Source organism: Corvus kubaryi, unplaced genomic scaffold (assembly GCF_017639235.1).
Source record: "Corvus kubaryi isolate FWS band 111438036 unplaced genomic scaffold, C.kubaryi_AGA036_p1.0 37394, whole genome shotgun sequence".
NCBI classification, from domain to species: domain Eukaryota; kingdom Metazoa; phylum Chordata; class Aves; order Passeriformes; family Corvidae; genus Corvus; species Corvus kubaryi.
In genome coordinates this window covers 5,160,225-5,181,423 of record NW_024581133.1, presented here as the reverse complement: position 1 = coordinate 5,181,423, position 21,199 = coordinate 5,160,225, and the positions used below count along the sequence as shown (strand labels likewise).

The window sequence follows — 21,199 nt, the reverse complement described above, 5'->3', positions numbered from 1 at the left end:
CAATTCCTTTTTTTTTATATTAGCTTGTCCAGCATTTATTCCCCAAATAACTTTCATAAATGAAGGAAAAAGGTTTTAGTGAGCAAGGTGAACTGAGGATCTGCCTTTCCAGAGCAGCAGCAATACCAGGATCTGCCAGAAGAATGAGACTCTTAGTTTAATGAATTAACACAGAGTCTAGGGAATGTGTTCCCTGAGGCTAAACAGGGACAGGTCTCCTCATTCCTTAATCTCTGCCTGCATAGGCTTGATTCTGCTTCTTGATCTTGTGGAATGCATCTTCACCATAGCTACAGGCTGTGGGGAGAGACCTCAGCTCTGAAACCTGGGCAGCCCTCAAAATACTGGAAGCTGCATGTGGTATTGGTTTTTTTTTATGCTTGCAGCTCTTCATATTAGGAGTACTGCTGAACACCACAAGAACTGCACGGCAGCATAGCAGCTTTAACTTCAGACATCTTGTGATAACTTAATAGGTTTGCTTGGAAAACCTTTTGTGAAGAAAGAAATGTGCCTTTTCCTATCTTCCTTTTTTCCCCTGCCCTGGTATAAATGTGGTAGGTATAGCCTGGCTAGATAAAAAGATAATCGATTTTTTTTCTTTTTCAAACCATACTCCAGCATGGCTAATTACAAGAAAACAGCTTGCTCTTGCCTGGTAGGGGACTTGCAGGATATAGCTTGGAAGGTCATGTTAAATCTACAGTAGTTCTCATGGTATGTTAATGTTTAAGTGGTAGGAGAGCCTACCGCTTTCAGCAGTAGCTGAAACTGCTCCCAGCATTCTTCAGTCTCAGTAAATGATAGTATGTTCCCTCAGTAACAGCAAACCCTGCTAGGAGTAAAGCTCTAACCTGCCCATGACCCTGCATAGCAAAGGAGTGCTGGTATCTGGCAGAGCTCACACAACTCTGGGTGGCTTAAATTCTGTTTTAACAACAGATAAGCTGTGAAGTGCTCTGCTGCTTTGAGAATAGGTAAAGGCTTCAACTCAGATGCCACTGCAGCTGCATCTAGTATTTATTCCTACAGTTCCTGCCAATGAAGTGAAACAATAATAATATCTGTACATATTGGAAACATCTGCACAAATTATTTCCTCTGCAGAGCTATATTACACAATAGACAGCACTGTTGAGCAACAGGTTTTAGCCCTTTCCTTGAAAGTCCTATTATGTAAATTACATTCAACTTCTGCAGAGGGATACTAAAATCCTCTTGTCAGTGTTGTGGATCTTGATTGATGGCTCTTAAATGCTCTGATCAAAACCACTAATTGCATTGTGCAAGATGAGACTGCAGATCTGTTTTCTGATACTAACAAACTTCATCAAAGTGGAAGTCATTTCCTGGAAAAGGTTAAGCTGTGGCAGGGAAGGCCTGGAGGTTTGTTTACACAGCCCCCAGGCTGCCATAAGATGTTAACAGTGTATTAATCTGATCTTTCAAGAGCTCCACTAACAGCTTTGTTTGTTCTGCCCTGTTTTTTCTAGGGCCCAGGAAACCTTCATGCAGTGGGATCATTGTAGAAGATTTTATAACTTCCTCATGGCAGACAACATGAAGAAGATCATCCTTTCTCACAGGTACTGCAGTACATCACTTACACTGACAGTATTGATTGGGTCAATTGCTATATTGGATTTGTCTGCCTGGTCCTTTAAAATAGGACTCCTGAGAGGTTATGCACAAGTTCCTTGGTGGGTCTTTAGATGAACCAACAGAGAAGGTGAGCTTATGTCAATCTCATTATACTGTAAAATAGACAAATAAGCTTTGGTCATCTTGTTAGAAGAAAGACTTGGTTGTCTTTTTGTATTCTGGGGAAACTTGCTTAATGAATAAACAAGACATGCACAGGAAAACATTGCAATTAGACTTCAAAGTGGAGTATTCTGCATCTGTTTCACTTCTAGCCAAAGAATTCCCTATTGAAGGAGCCTCTTGTTCTGCCACCTACCTGAGGTAGGACTAACCTTCAAGATCTGCTGTATGGAGTTGCTGCTTATCAAACAAGCAAATAGTCAAACCTGTAGCTCTGGCTTCTAGCTGTTCCTCTAGAAAGAGCATGTAGCCAGCAAAACACTCAACATTGCTGTTCCTGGAGTGCAGGTGTACTGTGGGATCCCTCTGCTGCTGTTGCTGTTCTGTGGCTCTTGCATAACAAAGAAATTTGTGTGCTAAACAGGTGACGTGCTCAATGTTGGTGCTTTCCCTACCAAAAGGTCTCTGGGTGGTACTTTCTAGGCAAGGAAGTACCTCACCTATGTGTATTGGAATTTGCCTGACTGAAGGGAAAGGAAGGGAATATCTAAGACCTATTTCACTGAAGGAGCATGTGTCGCTTCAGAACTTCAGGTTCTTTGTTTACGCTCCTTTGCAGTATAAAGCACTTGGAGGAGGAGGGTAGCCAGTGTAGGATGATCCACATAATTCATTCCAGGTTTACAAATATTTAGACAACTTGACCAAATTTGACATTTGAAGTTAGGTAAGATCCCATTAAAAGGTACTTAAATTCTTAACCCAGAAAAAGCCAGTGCTGGCTTGAAGGCCAAGTGTGTTAAGTAAACTTTTTCCATAATCACTTGTGCTCTAACTCCCTCAAATCAAACCTAGCCTCCCTCCTGCTCTGCCCTGCAGCTGCCTCTCAAAGGGAATAAAAATCCCTTTCCAACTTGTGGCTTTTGTTCTGTTTCTTAGGGCAGAAGTTTGTTCTGGTAAAGAAACACATCCTCCCCTGAGGGCAATAATTAATATGACAAGTGTCCATAGTAAATAGCTTTCTGCTAGGGTAATACCCTGAGTCACTTCTGTGTGTGAGGTAGCCTAAAGTCTGTGCTGGGGGGCTTTAGAACCAGATGGTGAAGGAGATGCTGTGCCCAGGATTGTTGGTGCTCTCACCCAAACCACCCACAGGTTTGGTCTGAAGCCAAAGAAGCCTCCCTCCTAACATGTAGCCTCTATTCCAATTACCCTTAGTGCTCTCTGTTCTGGGAAGTTTCTTTTAAGAGGGCCCCCCATGCAGTTTCTCAGTGTATAAGGGAAAGCATTTTTTTCCTACGAGGAGGCTGCTAGGGTTTGTTACGTCTTGCTGCAAAGGTAAGTGGACAAATAAGCTGTTCTTGCTCCCAAGACAGCCTCATGTTTATGTAGCCCACTTCTAATCTTATCTTGTCAGATTTGGTAAACTCAGTTGTCCTTGAACAGGTCATGGTTTTGCTGCCCTTATGTTATTTGGATGTAATTCTTGATGCTACTCTTTCCAGGCAAGTTCTTTTTGGAGATAACATGAAGAAGCCACAAAGCCTGTCAGATGCTGATCTGGGCAAGCTCTATACAGCAACATCACTTATGCAGATCGATGATAACGTTATGAGGTATGAAGGGCAATTCTCTGCTCCTGTATAGCACTCCAAGTACCCTCTCTTCCCAGTGTTGCTCTTGCAAGCCCCTTGCTGAGCCTGTTGGAATCTGCTGAAATACAGTGAACACAACTTCAAATTCTTGCTTGCCTCCACATTAAAGAAAACTTAGCAGAGAAAAAAAAAACCAACAAAAAGCAACTTACTATTTACAGTCACAGCTTCTTGAAAATCATCCAGGAGGCATTTATTTCTTGGTAACACCTGAACCTGCAGCCTTCACTAAGGTAGGAAGAGGCCAGCTCTGCTGCCAAGCTCTAGCAACAAAAAAGGGGAATGTGGAAAGCAGCTCAGAACTGCTCATGGATTTCCTTAGCTCTGTTTGAAAACATCTTCTCCCTGTAAAACACTGCTGCTTTCTCAATACACAGTAGGGCTGAGATAATGCAACCTTTCTTATTTGTCATACTAACACCTAATTAAGTGCTCTGCTTTAATAAGCAGTAGCCTGTTACTGCCTGTGCCTTTGACATCAACATAACACTTGAAGTGGCAGTGTTCATACCATGGCATGTTCTGTATCAGGCATTGACCCCTTTCCAAAATAAAACTGTAAACTGTTAGCTAAAAAGCTGTGACACTTTTGGCAAGCTAGGAGTATTGTTGGCTGCTTATAAAAAAGTCATTCCTAGGGAAATCTCCCTACTTGTCCCCCATCCCTGAGGCCTTTCTAGCTTGGACTAACAGCTATGTTGTCCCTTTTATTAAAAAAAAAAGGCACTTGAATATAGGCTTACTGAATTCTTGGTTTGGGATGGTGTGAAGGGATTTGGCAAAGAAGTGGAACCACAGTGAATTCTGGGGAACTTGTCCAGTAAGTTTGAGGTTTATAAGCTGTGCTGGGTTTGTATTTGAAGAGACTTTTAGGGAAAGATGAACAAGGTCCTAACTTTATTTCGTCCATGTGTACAATTAAACAAAGTGGGGTATTTTAAAAGAAACCCTGAAGGCTGCTGGTCTTCAGTTTGCATGTTTGACTTGCCCATGCTCTCAGAATATTTGAGAAGGCACAGAAAGCATCAAGGCATGTGCTGCCGAAGGGTTTTGCAAAGATGCTGGATATTAAAAAGTTGTCTGTGGAAATTGAGGCATCACTCCTGTTTCTGCATGTGTGTCCTCACTTGAGAGTAATAGTGACAGGTGATTTTAATGACAATCTGCTCTATTTCAGGAAATTCCATGGCTACAGCTCACTGAAGGAGTACTACGAAGAGGAAAGTTGCCTGCAGTACTTGCACAGGGTAAGCTCTTGCAGCAGACTGCTCTTGCACTGGAGAGAAAATACTTGGTTTCTGTTGTTACCTGCAGATGTCTTAGCTGGGATTTTCAGAAATAATCAGGCACAGTATATTGGAGTGGGATTTCAGTTCTTGCTTCCTCTAACACTGGGGCTAAATGCTCTGGGCTCTTAAGAGCTTATAGCTCTGGCAAGTGGTTGCACCCAAGAGATGGAGATAAAACCACACATTCAGCTGAATGGTCTGAGTGTATGAGGATAAAGTGGGAAATGGGTGGTGGTGTGCAGCCTGCACCTTCAAGGAAGAAAGGCTGACTGGGTGCTGTGGAAGAGACTTAAATGCTTGAGCAAAGTTTTGCCAAAGTGGAATTGAAATCAATTCCTCCTTTTTCCACTGACCCAGAGAATGGAGATGTTCCAAGGGAGTTTCCTGGACTTTAACCAAGGTGTCCATAACAAAGCTGGCACTAGCTGCCTGATGTGCAAAGCAATGTGGAGCAAAAAAAGGGTGGAGCTGTTTCAATTCTAAGAACAGGGACTCAGTGTGTTTGCTCTGGTGCATCCCTGCCTCCTTCTTGCAATTGGGTTGGGTGAAAAAATAAATTAATATTAATCTCTAATAAGAGATCTTAATTGAATTAAGCTAAGACACTTTTACAGTTGGTAGATTGACATTCAAATACCAACCCCTTGTTGTTTTGGTTTTTTCCCTTTTATGTCACGTTTCCTGATGCAGATCTATGTTCCTCTTCTGTTGGTTAATGCTGCTGATGACCCTCTTGTCCATGAGAGTCTTCTATCAATTCCAAGAGCTCTTTCAGGTATGCTGAAGCAGTAGCTACACCTTCTTATGTGTTTTGTGTACATTTATGTGCCTACAGCTTGCTTATCACATCACAATTCCTGATTTCAAAGCAGCTTGACTTGCCTCCTTACATCTGTAATGCTGCAGGAGGTATGCTAAGCCTCTTTAAGTCACTAGTTGCTAAAACTAACAAGGCTAACCCTGAGCAGGAAGAACTTGAGTCCCTTCAGGCACCTGTTGCTGCCCTGGCTTGTTTTGATAGCCAGCAGGTTACATTCTTGGATGAAAAAAGGTTTCCTCACATCTTCATTGCTCACTGGGATTTAAAAGAAGATGGGTGGTGGTGACAGTTTGTATGAAGCACAGATAAACACTCCCCTTTGCTGACGAAATGGGGACAGTGCATGCATGGCTGTGTCACTTGGCACTGAACTGGGATCTCTCCCTTGAAAGGAGTTGAGCTGTCTTCGAACAAGGAAAAAGGTAAATTATCCTTAGAAGCTCAGAAGAGGGAGCTGCTGCTGCTTCATCACACAAATAGTGGGTGCACAGGGAGGGAAGCAGGGTTCATTCTTTTCCTGGTCAGAGGCTGTGAGCAGAGAGTTTATCCACAGCTGCTTTCAGACGGAAGCAAGCACAGGGAATTTTTCACTGTCCATGCAACAAGATGGCTGATACACTGTCAGAGCTTAGTGCAGCTTGACACGATGCAAACAGTCCTGGTTCCAGTGGATGTGAGTTAAAGGTGTTCATTTGTTAAAGAATGACTATTCTTACAGCAATACAGGTATTGCTGTAAGGGCCCAGCCAGCAGCAACTCTTGGGCAGTCTTCTTGTCCTGGCAATTCAAGATGGTTTCATTCTCAGCTTGAAGATGTTAACCTTCTGGAACTTTCTGCCTGTTTTTCTTTTACAGAGAAAAGAGAGAATGTCATGCATGTGCTGCCCCTTCATGGAGGCCACCTGGGATTTTTTGAGGGGTCAGTGCTATTCCCAGAACCTCTTACCTGGATGGATAAGCTCGTGGTACAGTATGCCAATGCCATCTGCCAGTGGGAGAAGACAAAGCCTCACTGCTCAGACACAGAGCAGGCTGTGTCTGGCCAGGAGTAATCGACCCAAAGACTCTGGATCACTTCAGTATATCTCCCCCTTTGGGAACATCTTGTTCCCTCACCTGCTGCTTCAGGTTTCCATTCTCCTTGATATCCTCTGGCTGGTGTTTGATCACCGTGTTTTTTTCCAAAATGGGGTTAAAGCAGAGGTTAACATCTGGTCAGAGCCTCTTTGGATATCCAGTCATGTGGATTTGTAATTTACTGCTCTGCTTGAAGAATTGGGTTTTGCTGACTGTAGCTTGTTACAGGGCTACTGAGCTAAAACTGCTTGCTTTAATATAGCAGAAGTTTCACATGTCAAAGTCTCTTTACCTGCTGGTCAAAAACTTGATCTGCAGCATTTGTTTAGGTGTAGATGGTGAGATAACTGTGGCTCTGTTCTCTGTCTGGGTGCTGGAAAATCCCTGTACCAAGCCACAAGCCAGTGAGTGGTTCAGTCTGTAAGCCACTACAGTGTGGCTTGGAAAAACAGATGCGTGACTGCAAGTGTAGTGTCAGCTTTGCACCATCTCAAGGGAAGCCTTTTAGTACCTAGGAATGCACTTGCACAAGTGAATCACTTTAAAAATATTCAACTTTTCCATGCTTGAGCTGTCTGTGGATTGGGGTGGCTTTATGCTGGGTCTCCAAGTAGAGAAAAGCTGCAGCCTGGTAATGCCAGTTAATGTTTCTATGTAAACATGTTCTCACTCCCAGGACCTGATCAGTCACCTTCTTGTCATCTTTGCCTCTTTTTAAATACTGTTATCTTTTCAGTACTGGATTCTTTGTTTGACCTGGGGCTTTTTAAAGCTGGCTCTGGCTTCCAAGTGGTAACCCATGATTAAGAATCTGCAGGGTTTTTCTGTGAGCTCAATCTGTTTGAAAGAATACTTCATGAAGAGCTATTGTGCTCTCTTAGGGATTAGTTGGTGGGGGGTAGGGTGTACCTATTTAGATTTACTCCCCTTATGTCAGGGTAAATAATACCAAAATTCTTCCCATTAGCTTTCAGAGCATCAAGTGGGTTTGAGACATGTGACTTTACTCACAGTTGATGTGGAACTGGATGTCTGCAGCCCTGTGTAACTGAAATGACATCTTTGCATGGCTGACTACTTCCAGATCTGTGTAATGCTGTAGGATTGCTGGCTCCAGTAAGACACTGGGCTCTTTCTCACTAGAATTTCTTTTCCACACCCAGACATCCCCTTCTAGTTTTAATGTGCAAAGTGAAGTGTGAAAGCTGTTTGCAGGAAAGCTGGCTACTCACCTGTGCTTTTCCCTCAAGTGGCAGTTTTGGTCTGTGCCAAGATGGTTATTAAAGGAAAGTTGTCCCATGACAATCTGGAGACTGAAACTTGTAGAAAAATCTTTTTTTTTTTTCTTTACTGTTTGTTCTGTCAATATTGTAGTGTCATTAATTCATCCTTAGGATTTCTTTATCACAGTGTCAGTGAAGTTCTTTTCCTGTCATACTTCCCTCATCAGCACTTTATTGCTTCAGCCTTGGTCTGTGTTCCAGGCACTTTAATTTATAGCTTAAGGGTGAAACAAGCTGCAAGACTTCAGTCTGGTAACAACAAACCAGGGGAACAAGCCTTCTGGACTGCTCTGTCCCTGAACTTCAGTAGGTTGAGGAGGTGGGGTTTCATTTTAATAAAGCAATAATTAACTTTTGTAGCAAAGGTGCATTGCCGTATCAGGAAATTTCTTTCATTTGCCTTAGGCCAAACACCTTGGCCTGTGATCCACAGTGATGTGGATATCTGCACATTCTCCTGGTTAGTAAATCTGGGCTTCTTTTTTTCTTCAAAGAGAAGATGAAAACTAAGTAAAGCTACAGCAAGATTTGGCTGTGCTTGTGGCTGTTCCTTAAGAACTATTTTAGGGCTTCAGTTAGCAAGGATATTCTTAGCTGATGGGTATCTTGTCTCTGTGTTGTTATCGTCTTATTCTTCCTGCATCACTAAAGTATATCATAAAAGACATTTCAGGTTTTTTGCTTAAGTAGTGTTCATGTAATATTCATTGGGTATGACTTAAATATCTTCTCACTTCAGCAGAAGTGGAGTGTAAACAACACTTGTACACATCAAATAGATACGGTATAAATTTAGGTGTCTAAGTCTCCCAAAATGAGGTGAGCAACTGGGCAGTTCTCAAAGCAGCAGGAGCTGTAGCTTTGTCCAATTAAATAGAGATTTTTCTTTACACTTGGAGAGCCTTTCTGAGGAATATTCCTTCCTGCCCCACAACCCAAGCCTTCATACTTCAGAAGTGCCAATGCTGTGGACTTTCTGAAACTCTCAGCTACAGAAGTAACACGAGTCTGTCTTGCTCCTTTGTCCTGTTTTTGCACTTGAATCTAAAACTGTTCAAATCACTTGTGACTTGACTGATTCTGGCTTCTTTGGGGAAGGACAACTTTTGTTGTGGCTTTTTTTGTGCAAGGTTTCTGGAGCTTGAGGTTCAGTTTATTAAGCCTGTAGGTGGAAGCAGTGTTAAAAAAAACCAAAACTGTTCTCTCCATCTCAACATATTTGATGCTTCTTTCAAAGCAAGGCTTGTCAGACTTGCAGCAAGCACATAAAGAGGTCTTGGGGAACTAGGAGAGGAGAGAATTAAGCTGCAGTTCATGTTATCTAAAAACCTTACAATGATGTGTTAAATCTTGCTACTGACAATGATTGGTAATTGATACCTAGTGACACATGGGACTTTGTCCAGTCCTAATCTGAAATACTCTTATCTCCCAAAATAAGGCAGTACTAGTCTTGTGATGTGGGCAGGTGGTCTTTATTTGCCCAGCCAACCCAATCTTAAATGTAATCTGAATTTTTCAGTCTTAGAGGGGAAATCTTTCATCTCTTGTCGAGACACATGAGGCTGCTGAAGTGTGTGCTTGGAGATCACTGCAGTGTGGTCTAATAGAGCCATTCAAGATTACAGCATGGTGAATCTGACATGTGCTCTGCTTAGTTTCAAACTGGGATTAGAAAAATCATCAGGAGAGCTCTTCCACAGGTAGTCTCATCTTTCCCCATCCCTGAATGTAAGTAGCACTTGAACATAAATCCCAAGGACCCTCTCAATCAGACAGCAAGATGCAGAACTATTACTCTTTGATGGTTAGGCTGGTCCAACCATCACCTTTGCCATTTTTCTGGAGATATCTGAAGATGGTAAATAAGCAGCTCAGACTTGCTCTGACTGAACACAAGGAACTTCCCCTTCCACTACAAGAGCGCTGCCAGCATTTTTAATTGTCCCTTTGTTAGCTTTTAAATCAAGGTGTTTTCAGATGGGTCTGGCAGTGTTGTAGTTGCACTGTAAAGGCAAACACTTGAACTTCCCTGCAATCTTTTTCCTCAGTGTTTTTCTGCAGTTCCTAATTATGAAGATATGGGTTACAAAGACAGGGCATTAAGTAAAAATGTTGGGAGCTATTAACTCCAGTACTGAATTTAGCCAAGCTACCTGTGTGTCATCTGTCCTGGGTCTGTCACAAGTTCCTAGACCACAGCCCTTTGACACGTGGTGCCTTGCCCTTTTCCTCCTCCTCCCTTGACATCAGCATATCTAGAGACTTCAGTAACAGCTCTGTCAGAGCTTTTGAGACTTTGCTTTTTGGTAAATTGATTTTTCAGACACTCTGAGACACACCAGTGATGAACACTGTACAACTGAGTGCTGGCTTAAAGGACCTTTGTGGGCAGCCTACAACTGGCTACAGTCTATTTCAAGGCTTAAAATAACAATGTATATAAGCAGTGGATCATTTTCAGCTCTCTGCTCCTCTAGCAGTAGGAATTGAGTCATAGAAGCAGGGTTTGCTTTGCCTAATGTGTGACTTGTTATCCTGCAATCCCAAAGTTTTGTGTCTATTAGCACTCCAGCAGCATAGCTGGAGGTAGATTGCTCAAGTGGGTACATCTCAAAGGAAAGAGCAGAGTACCATCTTCAGGACTTAATTGCCAGTTTAGTCACCTGGATTGCTTCCAAGTTTTTCTGGAAATACTATGCTTGTCTGGAGCTTATTGAAATTCTTCAACCTTTTTTTGTGAGACCAGAGAAGGCCTGAGCCTTGTGCTGCCTGTAGAAGTCATTTGTTGTAAAGAGCATCTTGCTTCTGGCTTGAGGCACACTCCATGTGTCCGTATTCCTCATGTGGGTCCGTTCATTTGGGAAGGTGCTGGAGCCACAGTGACTCAAAGCAGTGTTTCCTTCATGGCTTCTAGGTGGAAAGCAAACAGCCCTTCCTTGGTGTGAGGACTTCATGATTCTTCTCCAAGCTTAGAATGCCTCAGAGCAGCACCAGCCTGAGGGAGGGTCCCCTGTTACTGGCCCCCCTTCTCACTGGGAGTGGGAGTGACACTGGCCTGGACTTCCTCAGCTGTTAGGGGAGCTTAGGCACAAGTGCTATCAGTGAGTCAAAGGGGTTGCCAGCTTTCTGTGCTTTGGTGGAAGAGTTTCTGGGGTCATCCTGAACATCTGTACAAGGTGGCAGAAAAGCCCCTTTGCTTTGGTCTGACTGACAAGCTTCCAGTGTAATCAGAGTTCTTGCATGACCAGAGAGGAGATACAGAACTTTCTTCTAGGATCTCCACTATAGTTCTGCTGGGATGTTGACCCTTCTCACGGTTCCTGCCAACTGGAATGTCTTTAAAATAAAAAAAAAAAGCCAAATAAAACTCATTTGTATTTGATATATAACTAAATCCTACTGCTTAGCCCAAGTGACCAACCTTCCAAAGGGGGCATATCTTCTTACTGTGTTACATGATAGCCTGACTGTAATTCCCAGTGACAGATCTCTAGATGTTCTTCTTGAGAAAGCATAACCTCTTTCTCTGGAAGTTCCAAGCCAAAAAGGTGCGTGAAGAGCTTGGGAAGAGGAGAGCTGTGCCCTTGTTTTTTTCATGCAGCTGTGTTAGAACAGGCAGAGTGACTTCCAGTGTTCTTGGTGAGCAGTTGACTATGAAAATATTTTCAATTTGGCAAAATTATGTTCTGTAACTATCTCAAAATGCTGCCCTGAAGAAGCTTGTATACTGAGACACCCTCCCTGCTGCCATGTTCTGAGTCAGATTCTCTGGAGCTGAGAGCTGCAGGGGAGATGATTTGCAACTAGCAATGCAATTTTTCTATATCTGCTGATGTTTACCTTTAAAATGATATATAAATATATATAAAACTGTCTTTGATTTTTTTCTTTAATTTTTGTTCTTGTGTGGTGTAAAATGGAAGTCATTGCAAAACAAAATGTAATTTTGTTATCTTTGATTCAGTGGGGTTTCTTTATTTAAAAATAAAGGACTTATTGAAGTCAGTGCTACAGCTAGTGCCTGTGTGTGAAGTTCCATGTGTTGGCAGAGGCTCTCAGTCTTCCCTGAGGCCCAGCTTGGGGAGCTGGCTGGGGGAGAAAGTGATACAAGCACTTGTGGTGCTCAAGCCTTTCCTAGTTGCTTTTTGTCTTCTGGCCAAGGAAAGGTTTTTGATGCCACTCTGGTGAAGAATGGGCATAGCATCAACTTAAAAAAGCACATGCCTGCCCTGAAACTACTGAAAGAGAGTTATTTTTGCCAGTGGAATAGAACATCTGTTATTTTTCCTTATGTGAGAACAAGTGGATTTCCTAATCTTTCAGTTGCTGGCAGAAGAAACACAAACCAGCATCTCTGGCCAGGACAAGGGACATCTTCGAGCCCAGGGCATACAAAAGCACTACTCACCTGCCCCTAGCAACTCACCAATGGGGAGTTTATTATCTACAGCCTGAGAGAGAGGAGTTGTGGAGGGTAACTGGGCCTGGTGCCCTGCTTGGGCAGCTGGACTGGGCTGGGCCAGAGCCCCATCACTGCTCTTCCCCTGTCATGGGCAGTGCTCTGTGAGAGATGCTAGGCTTCATTTCTAATTTATTGGCCACTGTGAATCAGCTGTTAGATCCACTTCCAAACTCCTTCCTGCCTTGGTCAGTCTCTCAGCTGCCAGTTCTGCTGTGCTGTTCTCTGTCTCTCCATCAAAACAAGCTCCCAGCTGACAATTTGTCACAGGAGTGGTGAGCAGCCATGGGCACCTCCCAAGAGCTGTGACTGTCCCAGTCCAAATCCCAGAGGCAGCAGTGTGATACTCCTGTCTGTGTGGATGGGGTTTTTTCCCCTTTTTCTGTTTCCTAAGCTGCAGTTGCTCTGTCTCCCAGGCAAGCTGTGCTGTTGTGTTTGCACTGGCCTGATGGTTGGAGAGCTGTCACACATGGTTTCCTTGGGATGGTTCCAGGTGCAGTAAAGAGCCAAAGGAAGTGGAAAGGTGCCTGTTCCTCTGTCTCTGGACTCTTGCACAAGGTTGGCACAGCCTCAGGCTTTGGGACTTGCCATGCATGGACTCGCCAAGCTGCTGAGGCTGGAGCAAACAGATCTAACCCCAGACAGGCCCCATCCTCCCTGCGGCTTCAGAGCCGATGTCCTGTTTGGTTTGAGCCTCAGCCAGTGCCCTGATGAATGTGGCTCTTGTCATCACCCTCCACCTCAGCCAGCTTTGGGTGGGGGGCTGATCTGGCTGATGAAAGGGGCCCGTGTGGAGCTGGGAGGGGGACAGGACACACTGTGGGACGAGGCTCAGGGAGAAGGTAACCTGGGCAGAGAACTTGCTCCTCTCTGAGCCCTGCTGCTGGCCAAGGGAGGAGATGATCTGGGAATGGGTGTCCGATCGGCTTCTTGGAGAAGATGCGTGGTTCATGAACTGGAACAGACTGCCTTGCCTGGGACAGCTACTTCTGCCTCCCTCCTCCCGACCCACGTCCTGCTGATTCCACATTAGCAAGGTGTAATTAGTGTCAGTAATTAGCTTGTTTGCTGCGCAGGTACCCTCCTCTACCCTCCATGGTGACTTTTGGTGGGGCTTCCCCGATTGAGCTCCCTTACACAGTGCAGTGCTAGGAGAAAACAACTGTTGAGGCCTTTGAAGGATTTAGGAGGGTACATTCTGCTTGCCTTTCAGTTGTTTTGTGATTGAAATCCATCTCCTAGTCTCAGTGGCTACTGCAGTTTCTGTTCTACTCCCTGCCTGCCTGAGCAGGAATTAGGCAGAGACAGCTCCACCTGGGCCCCTGGTTGGATTTTTGTTTTCATCTGTTTTCTCTTCCCTGGTTAGAGCAGATAACTAAGAACTGGGGGTCCTTGCTCAGGCAAGGGTGGGGCTTGATCAGGAATGCAGGGAGGATGGAGATGGGCAGTTCCTTGGCCCCTGTGCCAAAGTGTAGTCAATGATGAGGGGACAGGGGTCTCCTAGCAAACTCTGGCACTCCTGGCCTCCTTAGAACCAGCAATGCAGCCAGTGCCCAAAAACCTGTGCCCCTGTGCCTTACCACGAGGGACCACAGAGCTTTGCTGTTAAACACTTTATTTCTCCCTTCCCAGAGCAGACACTCTTCTGTCCTCCCCTCGCAGCTCCAGGAAATGCTGTGGGAGAGGGCCGGTGGCCTCCTTTCTCCACCGGCTCTGGAGGGAAGGATGCTGTGCCTGGGAGGGACAGCCACTGCCTGGAGTGGGGACGGGAGGGACAGGCGTGGAGCAGCGCGCCCAGAGCGCCTCAGCACGAGCAGTCACTCAACCAATGCTACGGGAGGGAGGTGGCTGGGGTTAGAGGGCCACCTCTGGTGCTGTGGTACAGGGGAGGGCAGCAGGCTCCCGCTTTAGAGAGCCGTGTCCTCGGACTCGATGCGGGGCCCAAAGAGCTTCTCTGCGATTGCTTTGCCGTCGTATTTGGGCAGCTTGCCACCAAAGTCTGCCGGCAAGATGTCAGCGTCGATCTCCTGGTAGAAGGATTCCAGCTCCTCACCGTGCACAAAGACCTGGAGGGAGATGGGAGTGACCCTCAGCACAGGACCAGGGCAGCTCTTCCCAACAGCTCTGTTTCACCCAAGGACATGCCTTTGTCTGCAGATCCCTTTCCCACACTCACCCTCTCCAGCAGTTTGCTCTTCAGGAACGGTTTGACCACGTTGTAGGTGGTGGTGAAGTACCAAGGCTGGTGGATGAAGTGGACGGCCTTGAACCGTGCTGGGAAGGAGTCCTAGGATCCCAAACCCAGACACAGATGGTTACAGATGGTGCTGTCCCCCCAGATCTGAGCAGGCAGCAATGGACACCCCAGCACTGCCACGGCTTTCCTTGCCCCATCTCTATTTGATGGCCCCTTTCTGTCCTGACCCAGAGGATCAACCATCCCAGCCTCAGGAGCACTAGGGAGCTGAAGAACCTCCCAGATAGTTCACTGCTCGCACTCCAGAGAAGGACCACATCTCTACTGTCCTGGGAAGAGCAGAGTGTCTTTGGCCTCTGGTCCAGCCTCTGGTCCAGCCTCTGGTCCAAGGGCAGAAATCCTGGAGTGCCTGTGAGTCTCCATCCAACCTGGACCGGGCTGGGCTGAGAGGCTCATGAGGAAAGACCTCCAGGCCATGCCCTAGGATGCTGCAAGGAGTGGTAGTACTGCTTCTGGTCAGGCATTTGAGATGGCAGGGAGATGAGGTGGGAAAAATGGGATCCATTTTACAGGATTAAGCCAGTTAGCTGGCGAGGCAGGGAGAGGATGATGGGGAACAGCCTCTCTGTGACGCTTTCTCATTGTTCCAGTGTGGTGGCAATCCCAAACCCTGCTAGCCCTGCCATATCCCTTCTCTGAGCTCCCTGCTCCCCCAGGGCCCCCTCTGCCACTGCTGGGTGCAGACTTTGCCACCTCACCTGCAGCATGTCCACCATCTTCTTGAGCTCGGAGGGTTTGATGCCTGATGCCTGCTGCATGGTGAAGCCCTTGAAGTTCTCAATGATGCAGAACCCATTGATCTGGGTCTCTTCATTTTCCAGCAGCTTCTCCAAGATAATACAATAGGCACGAAGGATCTAATGGAGAGGAGAGACAGCAGGGTCTTGTATGAGGTCTCACCTCCCATAGGCCCTAGGGGGTACCAGGAAGAGTCCTTTGGAGTATTGTCCAGGCTTGACTCCAGTCTGCTTGTCACAGCCAGCCCCTGGATTTCAGAGCAGGGAGGGGGGATGCTGAACCACCACCACATTCCCTTTTCAACTCGTGACCATCAGATCTGCATCAGTGATACGCTGAGACCAGATTCAGAGCTGTGCAGAAAACGGAGCTGGGAGAAGCTGTGAGTTACATGCCTGGAGACCTCTTTGCCAAGAGACCCTTTCCATGCCCTATGCCTCAGTGTCCTCCTCTGCCCTTGATTTAATGGTGTGGTGCCTTTCTTCAGCCCATGTTACATCAGCTGGGGGACACACACCCCGAATTTGGCCTGCACCTTGCACCGCATCCTTTGGGGTGGACCATGCTCTCCCAGGCTCCCTCAAAGGACAAATTCAAAGGGCTACAGATTTGCTTCCACCTGTATGACTGCACAGATCCACGTGTGTGTGTAAGGATGCTGTGCTCAGACATGCCGAGCGGGACGAGCCCAAAAGCAGGACCACTCTGCTCTGGGAGCAGCATCTGAGTTGGGCTCACCTCATCGAAGGTGATCTCCTCGTAATCCCAGTTCTCAATGTTGAAGAGCATCACCACCCGTCCGTACTTGTCCCTGCTGGCCAGGATGCCGGGGTAGCCGGCCTCGATGGTGCTGCGCACGGCCTCGGGGCTCAGGTTGTCGAAGAGCTCGGGGTACTGCTGGCGGAAGTTCACGTAGCCTGGAGAGAGGCAGAAATGGGGAAAACGGTGGCTGCTCGCCCAGCCTCGGGAAGCTGGGATGGGCTGGTGATGGTGAGATGTCAGCGCTGAGCCCCAGAGCTGTGGAAAGCTCTGCCTGTGGCCCACATGGGTCAGCTCTCCTCCAGCAAAGGAGGAAGAAGCAGCTCAGCAACACACCAGCCCCAGCATGCTTGGTGTTATCCCATCCCTTGCCAGGAGATTCCCACACCTGCTTTCTCTCCAACACCTCAACAAGTAGATAAAGATTTTCCCCCTCATTTCCCTTCTTCCCTTCCTCCCTGTTTGGGTGACAACCCCCATCTCCCCTCCCTTGGCACCCTGCAGGCACAAAATAAGGAATTTCATCCTGGGAAAATGCAGGCAAGCAAAAGAGCTCGTCTGGGAGCCAGCACTGATAATTACAACTCATTATCCCCTAAGCTGAGACAAAGAGCAGAGCTGGAGCCAGGCAGGTTCCAGACAGCAGCCACCCTCTAGGCTGCCCTTCTGCTCCCCCTCCATCCCTATGGGTCACTCTCAGTGTGGGGAGAGCTGTCCCCAGACCCAGAGGTGCCCCAGGGGTGCAGAGCCCCCCAGGCACCGTGCACAGAAGCATCGGGAGGGTGCAGAACTGGCTCCTTTACAGGGGTACAGAGAAGGGAGTGTAGGGCATGTACAGGGGTCTCAAGGGGATGCAGCCCTAGCCAGCTGGGTTTGCTGCACAAATGAAACAGCCTGCCACCACCAAATGTGAGGGTTTTTTCCATTTTGTTTGGGTAAATTTGCAAGGAATGGGACTGTCCTGGTGTTGCAGGATGCCTGGTGTCACTCTCATTTATTTCCTTCCCCATCCCAACTCTTTCCAAGCCCCTCAACCCTGACTTTCTCTATTTATCCCCTCTCTTCATCCCCTTCCCATGTCAGGGTCCTGCTCTGCCAGCAGAGCCCAGTCTGGGCTAGGAGGCACCAGCACAGGACTGGGAGCTGCTGGGGGATGTGTACCCCCGTCCTCAGCCAGCATCACAGCCCAGGACCCCTCCCCACCTTTCAGCAGATCATAGGCCCTGTGGACATCGAACTTGCGGGCACGAATGAAGCGGAGCAAGAAGGAGTCATCCTTCTCCTGCACCTTCTCGGCCACCTTCTGGCAAACATCCTCGCCGCCCGCCCGCTCCTGTACCAGCTCCCGCAGCGCCTTCACTGCCACCTCCCTCTGCTCCTCCGTCTCATTCAGCTCATCCTTTGCCTGGGGGGAGCAGAGAGGGGACCCAGTGATGCCATGCACATCTTCAAAAACACCCCGGGGGTCGTGTAGGCACCCAAAAAACTGGGGGAGGACAGTAAAGCTCCCTATGCTTCCCAGCATAGGGAGGGCAGGGTCACTCAGGTCCCCAGCTTGGAGACATTTTGGTAAGTGCATCCCCCCCAAGGCAAGAGCCAATCCAGGGTCTCCTGTGGCCCCTGAGGAGCAGGAACCTCGGCCTGCACCTGCCCCCCATTCCCCAGAGCCACCTCACCTTCTGCAGGGTGTGTGGGGGGATCTTCTCACACCTCCCGAAGACGGGGCCGTGGTCCTTGGTGGTGAGGCGCTCCAGCTTGGAGCGCAGGGCCTGCTCCTCCTCTGACACGATCCGGAATGTGCCCGTCTGGGGGGGGGAGGAGAGGATGTGGGGGCTTCCCAGACAGCCCCCCAGCTCCCAGCCCCACTTCAAGTCTCCTTGGGAGATACAGGGAAGGGGAGAGGCTCCACATATGCACTCAAGGGGGTACGGTGGGATAGGGAGGGACTGTGTGCTGCCTGGACTAAGGTGCACCCTGTGCAGCCCATCCCAGCACTGCAAGGAGGGGATGCTCAGAGCCCAGAGGATGGGGCAGCGTGGGGACAGTACTCACAACCGCAGACATGTTGTCCTCTGTCCTCCGTCAGCAGCAGGACACTGGCAGAGGGAAGGAGGAATCAGCATGGATCCAAATAGTCTCCACGGCCCCCCTATGCCCCATTCCCTGCCCATCTTGCTCAGGTGGGGGCAGAAGTGGATGTCCAGAGGACATCCCCAACCAATCCTCAGCTCCATCACCTACTGCCTGCATGTCTGCCTGCCTGAGGAAGCTGAGCAGCCTGGAAAAACACCAGGGATGTTTGCAAAAGCAGCTTAAAAATCTGTGTATTTATCATCTGATGCCTTCTTACATTTTTCTTACTCTGCCTTTCCTCTTTGGGCTGGGGGCATCTCAGCCTGTGCTCACCCAGCAGTGTTCTGTCTCAGACCACCTTCACATGGGCACAGGTGAGCATCCAGTTTTGGCCAGGCAGCCAGATCATCCTTTTATTTCTACTACCAAAATAAATAATATTCCCAAAATAAATAATTATTTCCAAACTGTTTCCCAAACTCTCATGTCTCACTGCTCCACCAACTGCAAGGCTGGACCATCAGCCTCTCAGCATCCTTCCAACGCAGTCTGGGTGAAACACCTTGTTCCCATCCATGAGGAGGAGGAGGAGGAGGGCTGCCTTCATCCTGCCTCCAGCATCTACCCCTCCCTGCCTGGCTGTAGCACCAGCTCTGGGCTCAGGCTGTGTGAGGGATGCTTGGCTTCAGCTCAACCATTTCCCAGGGTCATCCTCTTCACCTCCTGGGGAAGGGATAGGCGTCCCCTTGTTCCAGGCACTAAAACCAATTCAAGCTCCAGAGGTGCCAGGTTGAGCAAGGGCTGGATGACAGTCTTCAACGCATTTCTTTGAGTTGGAAAAAGTCCTGGATACTCACCAGGAAGAGGAAAAGCTGAGCCGTCCGCAGGTCAGTGCACAGAGCCGAGGTGGATGCAGGGATGGTGAGGCCGGAGTGGAGCAGCAAAGGAGCTGGGCGAAAGCTTTGTAGAGTCACCGGGTTGGGATTAGACCGTCACAAGGCATCAACTCACTGCAGCTTTGTAATTAAGTCAGCACAGCCTAGGCAAGAAACCCCATTAAAACATTACAAAAGGCAGCTGAGGAGAGGGAAGGAGGGAGCTGGGGCTCCACCACCAGCTGGAGCGTGCGTGGAGAGGCGGGCTGGATGCCGGACCCGATTAACAAAGTATAAAAGCTCCTTGTTGTGTAACTCGCTCATTAGCACGGGGCAGGGGCAGAGGCAGGTGGTGGGCAGCCTGCCATCCTGGCCTGCTCCCCGGGGTGAGCAGGACAGGTCTCTTCCCCAGCTTCTGGCCCAAAAACCCTGGCAAGGTCCTGCTGTGAATTTGGCCGTGTGGTCCAGCTGCAGGGATGGGTCTGTGGCAGAGGATGGTCCTGGGGCTCTCCAACTCCTCCCCTACGAGGCCTCCCAAACCAGCATCCATATGAGGCCCCTTTCAGCTTTTAAAATAGAAAAAGAGATACGGGCAAAATTCCTACAATGCCCTCAAGTGACAATTACCTGCTCGGAGCTCTGGAAACTGGAAACCATTCCACCACCACAGTGATGCCACAGACCCGTAAGCAAGGGGAAGCCCTGAATGTGGCAGAAACCAAGCTGAGTCCACATGTGGGTGCTGCAGGATGGCAAAACGGGTTTTCTGGGACGCCCCAGCATGCTGAAGCTACATAGAGCAGGAGAGCCCTTGCAGCCTCAATTCTTTGGGTCAAGGGTTGTGGGAGATGGGTGAGGATGTGGTGAGGATGGAGCTGTGCTCAAGCCCAAGAGAGGAGCTTGGCCAAGCTCTTACCACAATGGGGATTTTGGGGAGGTGGTAGGGTCGGGCTAAGCACCAGAGCAGGGCTGAAAGATCTTACACAAGGCATGTTTTGTAATGCCCTCTGGGATTTACGGATTTGGTTTCCACACAGGGCTGTCCTGCGAGCAGAGCTGAGATCCCAGTGTGAGGGAGGGAGGAAGGCACGAGACTCCAGAGGAAAGGAGGGGGTGCTGCTGAGGGAAAACCTGGACCTGTACCAAAACCCTGAGCAATGCCGCTGTGGCCAGAGGCACTGTGCGCTGCTCTTCAGAGGAGACCCCCAACCCTCCCGTCCCCATTCCCCGCTGCAAGGCTCAGCTCCCTCCTACAGCTCGTTGGACCTTTGTCTGCAGCTCAGCGCAAGACAGTGCATAACAGGGGGACATCATCAGCATGGGGTTTTCCCAAATAGACCCAATAATGCTCTGTTGGGGTGGCAGAGAGAACCTGTGATCCCCGGGCCACCTGGGCATCCTGGCCAGCATGGTCATCACAGTTGAAATAGTTTTGCAGACACATGTACAAGCCCTGGCATCACAGAGCAAGTGTTTTGTCCTGGCAGAACGGGTCTCAAGGAAAGAGGTGGCAGCCCCAAGGGGGACCCCACCCTGATGTATTGCGACAGAGCCCTAAGTGCATCTCTCTTCCAGGTCTGGCTATCCCCCTCCTCCCATGTGAAACCCGCTCCCCTCGCTCAGCAGCATCAACTCCCGCTCCACGTGAGCACGGGGCTTTCGAAAGCTCCCACGCTGTGCTGGCACCTGATCCTTTGGCCAAATCCTGCTGCTTAAAGACGGGCTACACCTCCTGGTACGCTCCAGGCCAGCCCTCGTGTCCCCCGGAATTAAGGGAGTTTACTCGAATGTATCCGAAGCCCACGTGGGTGGCACTCGCTGCTGATGCGGGGTGGCCCTGAATGGGCACTTTGTGCCAAATGCCCCGGTACCCCCGGCTGCCCATCCCACGTGCCTGCACCCCACTCCATTAACTTCTTCACTGCGCAGTGCCCACGCACCGGAACAGGCTGCCCAGAGAGGCCGTGGAGTCTCCCTCACTGGCGATATTCCAGAACCATCTGGCCGCAGTCCTGTGCCAGCCATGTGCTCTAGGCCGACCCTGCTTGAGCAGGGAGGTCGGACCAGATGACCCGCTGCGGTGCCTTCCCTCCGGACCCACGCTGGGATTCTGTGACTCGGTGACACCGCCCGCCGCGCTGCGCCCC

General features: G+C 48.5%; 2 protein-coding genes across 3 annotated transcripts in view; one reads left to right on the top strand and one right to left on the bottom strand.

Annotated features, from left to right (window-relative positions):
- The window catches only part of ABHD2 (abhydrolase domain containing 2, acylglycerol lipase), a 38,889-nt gene extending 26,985 nt beyond the window's left edge, over window positions 1-11,904 (top strand). For both annotated transcript variants that reach the window (XM_042039032.1, XM_042039033.1), the window contains exons 7-11: window positions 1,494-1,586; window positions 3,270-3,380; window positions 4,597-4,666; window positions 5,399-5,483; window positions 6,384-11,904. In XM_042039032.1, the coding sequence (XP_041894966.1) occupies window positions 1,494-1,586; window positions 3,270-3,380; window positions 4,597-4,666; window positions 5,399-5,483; window positions 6,384-6,580 (556 nt within the window). In that variant the 3' untranslated portion in view covers window positions 6,581-11,904. The remainder of the gene's footprint in view (window positions 1-1,493; window positions 1,587-3,269; window positions 3,381-4,596; window positions 4,667-5,398; window positions 5,484-6,383) is intronic.
- Window positions 11,905-13,948: 2,044 nt separating this feature from the next.
- RLBP1 (retinaldehyde binding protein 1) lies at window positions 13,949-21,157 on the bottom strand. The gene is made up of 9 exons (XM_042039034.1): window positions 20,993-21,157; window positions 19,035-19,216; window positions 18,157-18,200; window positions 17,781-17,909; window positions 17,308-17,509; window positions 16,084-16,262; window positions 15,306-15,464; window positions 14,527-14,637; window positions 13,949-14,416 (listed from the first exon to the last, which is right to left on the bottom strand). Exons 3-9 carry the CDS (start codon window positions 18,166-18,168, stop codon window positions 14,258-14,260), a joined length of 951 nt encoding a protein of 316 aa, XP_041894968.1. The 5' UTR covers window positions 18,169-18,200; window positions 19,035-19,216; window positions 20,993-21,157; the 3' UTR covers window positions 13,949-14,257.
- Window positions 21,158-21,199: the final 42 nt, after the last annotated feature.